Source organism: Cupressus sempervirens, chromosome 8 (genome assembly GCF_028749045.1).
Source record: "Cupressus sempervirens isolate cs-2001-9-10 chromosome 8, ASM2874904v1, whole genome shotgun sequence".
Lineage (NCBI taxonomy): Eukaryota > Viridiplantae > Streptophyta > Pinopsida > Cupressales > Cupressaceae > Cupressus > Cupressus sempervirens.
Window position 1 is genome coordinate 1,414,811 of NC_143125.1, and position 11,843 is coordinate 1,426,653.

The 11,843-nt window shown below is 36.8% G+C and overlaps 1 protein-coding gene across 1 annotated transcript; it reads left to right on the forward strand.

The window, feature by feature from the left end:
- Window positions 1–513: 513 nt before the first annotated feature.
- On the forward strand, window positions 514–1,652 carry LOC149541270 (methyl-CpG-binding domain-containing protein 2-like). Its single transcript, XM_089796568.1, has 2 exons — window positions 514–789; window positions 884–1,652. The coding sequence occupies exons 1-2, from the start codon at window positions 763–765 to the stop codon at window positions 1,466–1,468; spliced, it is 612 nt and encodes a 203-aa protein (XP_089652694.1). The 5' UTR covers window positions 514–762; the 3' UTR covers window positions 1,469–1,652.
- Window positions 1,653–11,843: the final 10,191 nt, after the last annotated feature.

An 11,843-nucleotide genomic window follows, 5' to 3' on the forward strand; every position in this document is an offset into this window, starting at 1 on the left:
AGACCTCCCACATGAGAGGCTCACAAATTACCGTTGCGTTGTAGGCTTTTGCCTTGGACCAATCCTTTTACTTTTACTTAATGTGGTTCAATAAAAAAAGAAGACTCTATAAAAAAAATAAAAATGACCCCATAACTCTTTTAAGAACTCTTACACCAATGAAAAAAAATAAAATAAAACAAATTTCACAAAAAATAAAGCGGGTGGGTTTTTAAATATGAGTGTTTAGACTTAAATTTTAAGCTCCTAAGATCAAGCTCCTAAATTTAAAAAAATTTATGATGTCATTATTTTATTACTATCGTATATAAATTGTTGACATATGACAAAAAATACTCCTAAGTTGGTGGGGCTAAATCTAGTCCCACCTCTTTTTCACCCACTCAAATTGAGAGGGTTAAAATTCTGGCTCCTATTTTGTAGGAAGATTATCATGGAGCCACTACTCAAAAAAAAAAAAAAAATAGAGCCCAAACCTCTCCCATAGATACAGCTATCTCATTGGTCAAAATTATTTCCAACTAGCATGAAATTGAATGCTAAGTTTGGTGCCAAAATGAATGAAAAATATTAAGAATGAGAATTTCCAATAAACTCTCATAAAACCATCATTTCAAATCTATTTCAGAAAACCGCGTTTGCGAAACTAGGAAGAAATTAGGCGGATAATATACAGAAATCACAAAGCAGGCAGATACTATACAGAAATCACAAGAGCTGAGTAGGTCGATACGAGATTCCGAGCACAGCAGCGCTAAAAAAATGGAGGAAAGACAGGCGCTTATTAAGGTAAGAACAAACCCTTTTCATGTAGTCCGCATTATGTTTTGAAAGCCCCGAGGTCATATTGATTGAGATGAGAGAATGACATGTATGGTCTCAGGCGGAGGATTCAACCCCTCAAATAAGACGAGGGGCGGCATCAATGGCATCTCCTAAAACGCCGAGATCAGCACCGAAGAAAAAGGTTACGCCCACAGTTGGAACTTATGCCGTCCAATGCGTTGAATGCTTAAAATGGAGAAAAATTCCAAGCAAGGAGCAATATGAATCAATCCGGCAGAGCGCCATTGAAAATCCCTGGGTGTGCTCACGGGCTTCTAGCTGGAGGCCCCGTGCTTCATGCGATGATCCTCCCGACCTCTCTCCAGATATGTCGCGCCTCTGGGTAATTGATAAACCTAACATTCCCTGCCCTCCCAAAGGATGGGAACGCTTATTGACATTTCGAGGAGAAGGCGCCTGCAAAGTTGCCGACGTCTACTATATTTCTCCCTGCGGAAAGAAATTAAGGTCTTCCGTTGAAGTTGAGAGATTCCTGGAAGAAAATCCAAAATATGTTGAACAAGGGGTTGCAATTTCACAGTTCAATTATCAAATTCCTAGACCGCTTCACGACAGGAAGCGTTCGACTTCGGAGGCCCAGATCCAACGTGACTCAGGTCGGAGCAGAAATAGAAAGACGTGAAAGTACATTGGATTGCCATTTTCATTGCGGGGTTCTCAAAAAAGACTGATTATGTATCTTTCCTTTTTGGTCTCTATACTCGTTAATCAACGCTAACTGGTTGTATTTTAAACGTAAAAGATGACTTTAAATGCCCGAACCCTAAATGGGCGTACGATTAATCCATTCAGCGATTTTTTCTTTATTCACGATCTTGGAACAATGATGTGTGATTGTTTTCATTCTAATAGCTGCTAAGCTTGAATCTTTTCTTTCTGATGACGGATAAGTAGTGGATGATTTTTTTTCTTTTGCTAATAGCTACTAAGGTTGAAAACTTTTACCTCGATGATGAGTCCTGCAGGGAGATCTGAAATGTTGGTCATGAATTTGAGTGGGGCAGATACAGGAACTTTAGCAATACAGCCGCGAGGCCTTTTTTTTTGGAATGATGGAAAATTAAAGCCATTTGTTACATACAAATTTGGTTTTCCTCATTTGTAGAGATTATATGCAATCGATTTTATATGGTTAAAATTATGAAGTTCTCCTTGAGTGAATATTGTGCTAGTAGTGTTTCTCAAACGTGAGAAAATATGATGGCTGAGATTCTATAGAAGTTCGAAGATCCAAATTGTTGGGACAACATAGGCTCCAGGAGACTTATGCAAGGTAAAGGATACACTGTATCCGACAAGCTACTTCTTCTGGTCACTGTAACACAACCGCTAGTTTACTCATCTATCTATCATGGTGCTTCAATTCAAATGGCCTGCACAGGAGTTATCTCTATCCACTTCTCCAGTGACTGAAAATTGTTTATTGCTATGACACAGCCATACCTTTAGTCATTTACCATTAAATCCTAATTGAAATAAGTGTTACTGTCCAGGCAACCTGTATTTATGCAACTTTGGTTGGCTTTGGACTTTAGCTTCTTGTAGACATTCAGTTTTTGTTATTTATTGACATTGTGGATACGAGAAAATTTCTATCATACTTTTTATACTGCAACTCCTAGTGGCTGAGAGCCTGAGACCATTGTCGACTTACACAGTTGTGAATTTAGTCTCAGAATGTTTGTTCTTAATCCATTTCGTTACACCAAGTTTGTTGATACTTCACGCTACAATTCCAGTTTAGCTGTCAAGGGTCTCAGATCATATGCTGAAGCAATACAAGTCTTAGCATTTTATATACTAGAGAAATCAATGCATTGCCCATGCAACATAAATTTGTTTCTAGCAGCTGGCTCCATCTTTTGTCTACTAGGAAGGTAGAAATGTGCAAACCTGAACTATTAGGAGGAACATCTGAACCTTTAGACTCAATCTCCATGACTTAAAAAGCTATTTTTCAGAAAACTTTAGGCCCATGCAAGGCTGAACTGTTTCCAGATCTAGAGGTCAGAGCTATAACTGCCTAGAGGCCAGAATATCACAACATTGCAAACATAAAGGCTAGAAAATTGCATGGCTTGCTACGGAAAACATATATATATATATATATATATATATATATGACATGTTTTAATAGAAAAGAGATCAAATCTCTTTAGTCCTTCATGGATGTTATCTTCAGCACACTTGGCTTCTTTGCAGCCTGCATATATGCAACTTCGTAGCCTCGTAAAAACATCTGAAAAAATGATTCCAAAGTGTAGCTTGATTTATTATTGTTCCCCAAAACAATTCCATTGTGCAGGAGGTTTTTTTAAGAAGAATATTTAGTCTAGAGTCCTCGATAGAGTATGGATGTTATTTATTTTCCACCATTGTATTTGGCTCCCCCCCCTGCTCCTCTTCCACCCCCACACAGCATAAAAAAAATTGCTGTCATGTCTGCTGGAATATATCCCTCTATGAGACAGTGAGCAAGGGACATATTCTGAATTGCTGGGTAAAATTTTGCAAGCCAAATATTATTCAGGGTTTGGTCTGGCAGGACTTTTTGTGTGTAATGTTTCTATGTGCTAGACTTAGACCTACCACTGCCACTAGTTTGGCTTCATTATTTCATTCTATCCGGGGTTTGATACATGCTGCTCTGGTCAGAGGTCCACAATAGTTAAAAATGATGCATATTGTTCCTGACATCTCAGGTTACTGCTAGAAACCCAGTTGAAACTCAACTTTTATTGTTCCAATCTGGAAGGGTTTTTACTTTTTAGAAGAAATGTGGCAAATGTGATATACAAGAGACTATGTTCTGAAAGTGAAGGAGCTTTTTCCTGTTCACATTACTAATCAAAATATGTGACATGGATTAACTATTCGGAAGTTTCATGCTAAAGTTAATAGTCGGAGGTTTTGAGATCATGTTCCTTAAAATACCAACACTATGGAGATTCAACTCTTTTTGAAGATGTGCAGATCCAATTTGGTTTTTGCAGCTGTAACTTATAAGAGACCCATCTGATATAGTTTCTTGTTGATGGTACCCGTATTCATTGGCCTATGGGTGACTCTGGGATACAGTTTCTTGTAGAAATTGAGTTCTTGTTATTTATTGAGATTGCATCTGAGAACTTTTCAATCAAACTTTATGCACTGCAGTCCCCAGTTGATGAGAACAAGGTTTAATTCATTGCTCATATAACATAACTTTGTTTCTTACAGCTGGTTCTATTTTTAAACTAGTATGAAGGTAGAGATGAGGAAAATCGAACTATCAGGATGGCAATGTCTATGCAGCACCCAAACTATACCATGTATTGCACCATGTATTCAACCTTCAGACTAGTGATGTAGAGGCCAAGCTTGATTTATTCCCCAAAGCAATTTCATCATGTAAGATATTTTCAAGAATAATATGTAAGTCTAGAGTCCAATTCAGCAAGGAAACTTCTACTACCTTATTATCCCAAAATTTGAAAATTTTGTTCCCTTTCTTTTTTGAAGCTTAAATTCGCCCATCTGGCTCAACTCTTCATTGTCGGTCTTGTTCCTCATGCCAAACACCCGGTTGGCTTGACTTGTTAGGCACCCACACTCAAACTTCATTTACCCAAAGTTTAGAAAGCCCTCAACTTCACCAATGGTGTCAACCCCCCTTATTGTTGGATGGTCGGGTGAAATCTCAAACTACCTATCTTTCACAACATTTTGAGGTACTTAATGAGATCTCAATTGCTAACAATGCAACTTTTCATCACACCAACTCCAGATGCTCGACAAGTTGGGAAAGTGATAGAATCCGATTTTTGTTGACTTGGTAATTAATTTTCATCAGCCACTTCTTGTCGGTAAATTTTATATTGTAGCCAACGGGTAGAATTGTATCCAAAAGGGCGCATGACGGTTGAGTCACCCCTTCGGGAAAGTATATGTACATCGTCCGTAGGGACTATTGAGACACTATAATCATTATCATTGTAAGTGATGTACTTGGAGTGCATATTGCATATGCCATATATGAATAAAGTATTTGTTCTGTGTTACATCTTAGTCTACTAAATGCGATAAGTATCCTTTTACCCTGTACTGTAAACATTTGGTGTCGTTGATAGTCGAACTTGGAACAAAGGAAGTGTTATGAAAATTAATGCTGAATCTGCTAAATAAAGATAGGAATAAGATAAAAGATAAGGATGAGATATGCATAGCACAGGAAGTATTAATTTTAGCACAACAGGCAGAGCGCAGACATGAGCTTTAGTAACTTATTGACGGACATCGAGGGGGTGAAGGAGCACAGATGGAGGGAGTGCATTCACCTAGCAGACTGAGGAGTGCCGAGGAATCGCTCGAAGAAACTCGACATTGATTGAATTTGGTGGAAGAGACAAGGGAGGAGTTCCTTAACTTGTATACGCCAAGGGTAGAGAATCCAAACGGAAGGGAAGTAACTCGCATGGCTTGAAGTGCCGAAGGAGCACGAGCGTGGAGTGAACTCTTCGTTCTCAATACACCCAACGAACAGATACAGGTGGAGAATCAAACAACTTTGCTTGAGGAAGATCTTTTCATATCAGGTAATGCGATTGTCCAAAGTAGGGCGGTTGTCCGAAGCAACGCGGTTGTGCAGAACAATGCGGGTGCTCAGAACAACGTGGGTACACAAATACCATAGAATCAAAAGAAAGTAGCAATGGTGGGACCGAAGGAAAAATTGCTGAAGTTCAATGGTGATGGGATGATCGACCCAATCGGACACTGTAAGACATGTGAAACAATATGAATGGCAAACGATGCAATGGACTAGGATGACTGGGTCCAACAGTTTTGGCGACCCTACAGGGTGTAGCAATTGATTGGTTTTCGAATGCTGATCTACAGAAATTAACTACATGTACAAAAGTCAAGAAGAAATTCATAGTAGAGTTTCGACTACTAAGAGATGATAATGAAATAGTAGCAAAAATATACAAGTTGAAACAGGGGAAGAATGAAACAATCCAGGTATGTTCGAGAAGGTTGAAGGAGCTAGTGGGGAAAATGGAGAGCCAACTATTGGATGGATTAAAGAAAAGATGGTTTGTTGAAGGGCTACAACCGACATTGAAGAAAAAGATGAAAATTGTATTTCAAACATCGTACATCGATGTGTATAATCGGGTGATGGATCTGGAGAGTGAGCAAAAAGAAGAAACACAAATCGTCAGATGATTCATCGTCCGAAAGCAGTAGCAACGATGAAGAATCAAGTAAGAAGGTTCAAGCGTTGCAAAAGGATATGCTACGGATGATGGAGTTCAAAAAATTGAAAAAGAATCTTGACATGGTGAAAGGGGAATTGTGGTGTACGAACTGTAAGGAAGAGGGCCACACAATGGGCTCCTGCTCGAAGAGCCAATTTTGCGATATCTACCAAATTGCGGGACATTCCACAAAGGAATGCTCGTTCAATATGAAGACAAAGGGACATCAACGAGTGTTACTGGCACAGGAAGTATCTACCGCAGGAGCATAAACGAATACGAACAACAACACAATGTCAGGAGGATACTGTAACAATAACCGACACAGATGAGATGGTAACAATAATAATAATAACAATAATGGGGGCCGAAGTCGGATACAGTACAACTTGAGTGGACGACCGATGATACAATGCCATGCGTGCAACCTCTGGGGGCACTACGCCAGACACTGTACCACGAAGGAAATGTCACAGTTGTTGTGCAGATGGTAGCCATCATTCGCGAACAAGCAAAGAAGGCAATGTACTCAAATGCAGAGGAAGAAAAGAAGAGGTTCTAGCAAGCATGAACAGAGTTGGAAAAACAAATGGAAGTCAAAAAATTACAAACAAAAGACACTGCTGGCACCTTGAAGAGGAATTTGGCAGAACAAAATATTATAAGGTAGGTAATGCAAATGGAAGTTCCTATGAAATTGAATGACATTCTTATAATGCCTCAGTTACAAATGACAATACTGAACATGACACCACTCCTGAAAGCAATAGAAGAGACAAGAAAGGATGGTAGCGGAACGACTGCAACAGACCCAATGCTACTGGCACTCACAACGGGAAGACATCCTGCAATAGTAGAGATGAGTATCCTAGGAACTGTACTCACAGACACAATCGTCGATGGAGGCTCAGGAGTGATTGTATTACCAGAAGATGTATGGAAGAAGTTGGGACAACCTACGTTGTGGCCACCTACATTTCAACTACTCACTGTCGATCACCACAGAATCAAACCTTTAGGGACCCTGATGGCGCAGCCTGTAACCATCGGAACGCAACCATTCTTATTGAATTTCGTGGTCATTTTGTTAAAAAGAAAAGGGGATGACACCATCCTCGGATGGAGCTGGCTAGTACAGGTGAAGGTGAAACATGATTGGAAACGGAATACCTTGTCCATGGAAGGTGGAGGCCAGAGATTTGTAATCAACTTACACACACAGATGGTAGGTGAGGAGGTAGCGTTGTTGGATTCCGAAGGCAAAGGCGGAGGGGAAGACGAGGGTAAGAAAAGAATGGAACTTGATAAAGAGGGGATATTGAGATTGGAAGGAAGGTCTAATGATGATGACCTGGACTCGGTGAGCAGCCTACTCCATTGGCAAATGGAGGACTACGAGCTCCTTCTGAGCTGTAACATGTTAGGGGTCGAAGATGGAAAAGAAGAGAAGGAATTTCCAAAAGAGTATAGAGAAGTGAAGGAAAGAGAGGCATAGATCGATGTAACGCCTGCACATAAGTTTAGTGAAGACAAACCAATTAAGTATGAAGAGCCTACAATAAAAACAATGAACTCAGGAGGTGAAGCCAATCCGAAAAATATATTTGTGGGAGATGACGGGAATCCAATCTTGAAGGCAACAACATTTAAAATTTTCATGGAATGTGAGGACGTATTTGGGCGGACGTATAAGGACTTGAAAGGGTTACCGTCGGAGTTATTTGTCCACTGGATACCACTAATAGAAGGTGCAGTATCCATGTTAAATTTCATAATTAGATTTATATTAATCCTTTATATATATATATATATATATATATATATATATATATATATATATATATATATATATATATATATATATATATATATATATATATATATATATATATATATATATATATATATATATAAATGATCTTGCAAATATATTTATATATTCTTGTATAATTTAAATAAACCTTGAAGTATTAATTATTTTATCTCCACCCTTTTAATATCGGTGATTTTGTATTTATTCTCACTTTATGGTAGAAACAACGAAACATAAATATGAATGAATGAGGGGCGATAGGTACAAAGGACATGACCCCTCAAAGACGCCGGTCAAAGACAAAAGACAAACGACGTGACCATCGAAACCCATTAGACATGTGAACGGTGAATCAAGTAACATAACCCATCGGTCATACAACGTATTAAATATGGGTCTCGATGAGAATGAGGATTCCATAAATCTTGAAACATTAAAGTTCCTAAACACCTTCGCGACGTGGAAACCAATTTCGAGCATCATGCAAGGTCATAGGAAATACAAACAAGAATATAAGACTTTTAATTTAAGATAAAGATACACAACCACTTATTCACATTTATAATAATATTTAATCAATGAAATTATAAATAAAATTTTGACTTATCATATATATATATATATAATTAATAACTAAAGAGATTGATCTTTAAGATTTATTCGACTGAAGTTATAAACATTAACACTCCCTCTTAGCAAAGGAGGATAAATACCAGAAAAATATTACACCATTGGTAATATTTAGGAATCTAAGGATATCTCAGAAGTTTTATTATTATTATTAATATTGCATATGATATCAGGAGTATTGATCTCCAGAATATCAACATATGATATTCATCAATTACTCAAGTTAAGGTAAGATATCACATTTGATATCAAGAGTCTTGATCTCCCAGAATATCGACATTTGATATTCATCAATTACTCAAAAACAAGGTTTGATATCACATTTGATATCAAGAGTATTGGTCTCCCAGAATATCGATATCCAATATTCACCAAGTACTCAAAATCATTTAGATATCACATTTGATATCAAGAGTATTGGCCTCCCAGAATATTAATGATATTCACCACTTACTCAAAACGTTTAGATATCACATTTGATATCAAGAGTATTGGCCTCCTAGAATATCAATGATATTCACCACTTAAAACGTTTTTAGATGCCACATTTGATATCAAGAGTATTGGCCTCCCAGAATATCAATAATATTCACCAAGTACTCTAAGAGTAATGGCCTCCCAGAATGTTGAGATACAAGACATTCACCATTTACTCAATTTATTTTATCTCATAATGCAAGTTATTGTAAGATCGTCACCTTACAACAACTTCTCCAAATACAAGTGATGATCATTTGGAAGTCGTCACTTCCTCATGATGTACACAGGGGGTAGGCCCATAAAAGTCAAATGCTCATAATCCTCTTGACTATGATAACTTAAGATCATTAGAGAAACCATCTCAACATGGTTTACTCCCTCTTAATCAATAAGATTAGGTTTACTGAGGTTAACTAGATAGCATCCTCAATCTTTTCCCTCTGAATGATAAATAGGACTCCTCATTTAATTCCCTCTTCCTGTAGTACATTTCAAAACAGAAAGGTCAAAGCATATAGCTTACACGAGAAGCAAATATTGCATATAAAAGTATAGTAATTTATTTCATATTCTAAGACTCTATCTTAGAATAATAACAACTAAATTTACTTTTGAGAAGTATTTAACATTTATTTACATTACATGAATATAATAAAGAACTCCCTCTTAATTCAATATTTTACTCATGTTAAGGATACTTAGAAGTTCCTTTTAGAATGGCTATTTCTTTGACTCAATATCATAATCATTGACTTTGGCTAAAGTTGCTTGACATTTCAATCTATCAGGAAATTTAAAGGCAGAGTGACCATAGTTGTCACATCTGAAACATTGCATTTTAGAGTAATCCACATGCCTTCTTTTCCTTTTGAAATTTGGTTTCTTCCTTTTATCAGCATGAGTTGAAAGAGCATGAAGATCACTTCCAGTCAAAGTATCATCTTGTAATATTAACATATTTTCCTCTTGAATATAATCATCCTTTAGCCGGCCAAGTTTGGGAAGTTTGGATCGAGCACATACTCCTTGTTGGAAGGTTTTCCATGATTGTGGAAATCCTCTTAGAGCTATCATGGTTAATTCCTTTTCATCATAAACGTGACCACTTTTAGAGAGTTGGTTCCTTAGTTTAGTTATCCTCATGAAATAGGATGCAATAGTTTCTCTTTTGTTCATCTTAATGTTGGAGAGACTGTCTTTCAAATTAAGGATTCTTGTTGTATTGTTTATCTCAAACATTTCTTCAAGTGTTTTAAGCATTTCATGTGCAGTGTCTAGTTCAGAAATAATAGGGAGTAGATGATCCTTAACTCCATCCACAATCAATTTCATGGCTCTAGCATTGTCTTTTTCCAACTTATTCGATTCATCATTTCCTTTTGGTGGTTGGTCAGATTTTTCTATGAATTGTTTGAGATCATTATCTTTTAAGGTTACCTTCATTCGTAATTTCCATGTTCTATAATTATAGTCGCCTTCGAGTCTATCTTCAACTTTGATACCGCTAACCATTTTGATTGGTAAAGATTTTTAGTGCACAAAATAAATAAATATAAATCTAATCAGGATCTACCTTCAAGCTGTTTAGGCTTTATAGAAGGAACCTTGCTTTGATACCATGTTAAAATTTCATAATTAGATTTATATTAATCTTTTATATATATATATAAATATATAAATGATCTTGCAAATATATTTATATATTTTTGTATAATTTAAATAAACCTTGAAGTATTAATTATTTTATCTCCACCCTTTTAATATCGGTGGTTTTGTATTTATTCTCACTTTATGGTAGAAACAATGAAACATAAATATGAATAAATGAGGGGCAGTAGGTACAAAGGACATGACCCCTCAAGGACGCCTATCAAAGACAAAAGACAAACGACGTGACCATTGAAACCCATTAGACATGTGAACGGTGAATCAAGTAACATAATCCATTGGTCATCTAATGTATTAAATATGGGTCTCGATGAGAATGACGGTTCCATAAATCTTGCAACATTAAAGTTCCTAAACACCTTCGTGACGTGGAAACCAATTTCGAGCATCATGCAAGGTCATAGGAAATACAAACAAGAATATAAGACTTTTAATTTAAGATAAAGATACACAACCACTTATTTACATTTATAATAATATTTAATCAATGAAATTATAAATAAAATTTTGACTTATCATATATATATATATATATAAAATTAATAACTAAAGAGATTGATCTTTACGATTTATCGGACTGAAGTTATAAACATTAACAATCCATATGGAAGTGGCCGTATTGGATGAACACAAATTATGCCGCACGGGTCACTGATTGGATCGATTGAATGCTGGAAGCAAGAATTATTTTTAGGGTGTAGACGAGTGAGTGGGTATCACTGATTGTGATATCTTTGAAGAAGGAGACCACTCAGATAAGAATATATGGGGACTTTCGATGCCTAAATGCAGTAACGATCAAAGATTTGTTCCCAATACCATTCATCGATAGCATTCTGGAAGAAGTGGGGCGCAAAATCTATTCATTTATGGATGGATTCTCTGGATACAACCAAATATCCATTGCCAAAGATGATAGGCTTAAAACAACATTCATCGTTGAAGATAGAGTATATGCCTACAACAGGATGCCGTTTAGTTTGTGTAATGCTCCAGCAACATTCCAGAGAATTATCTTGCACATATTTGATAAAATGTTAGTTGGGAATTTCAAGGCATTTCTAGATGATTGGTCAATTTTCAGTGCGGAGAACAAGCACATAATTGCACTTAGAGAATGCATGGAAAGATGTAGGCAGGTGAGAGTGGCACTGAATTCAAAGAAG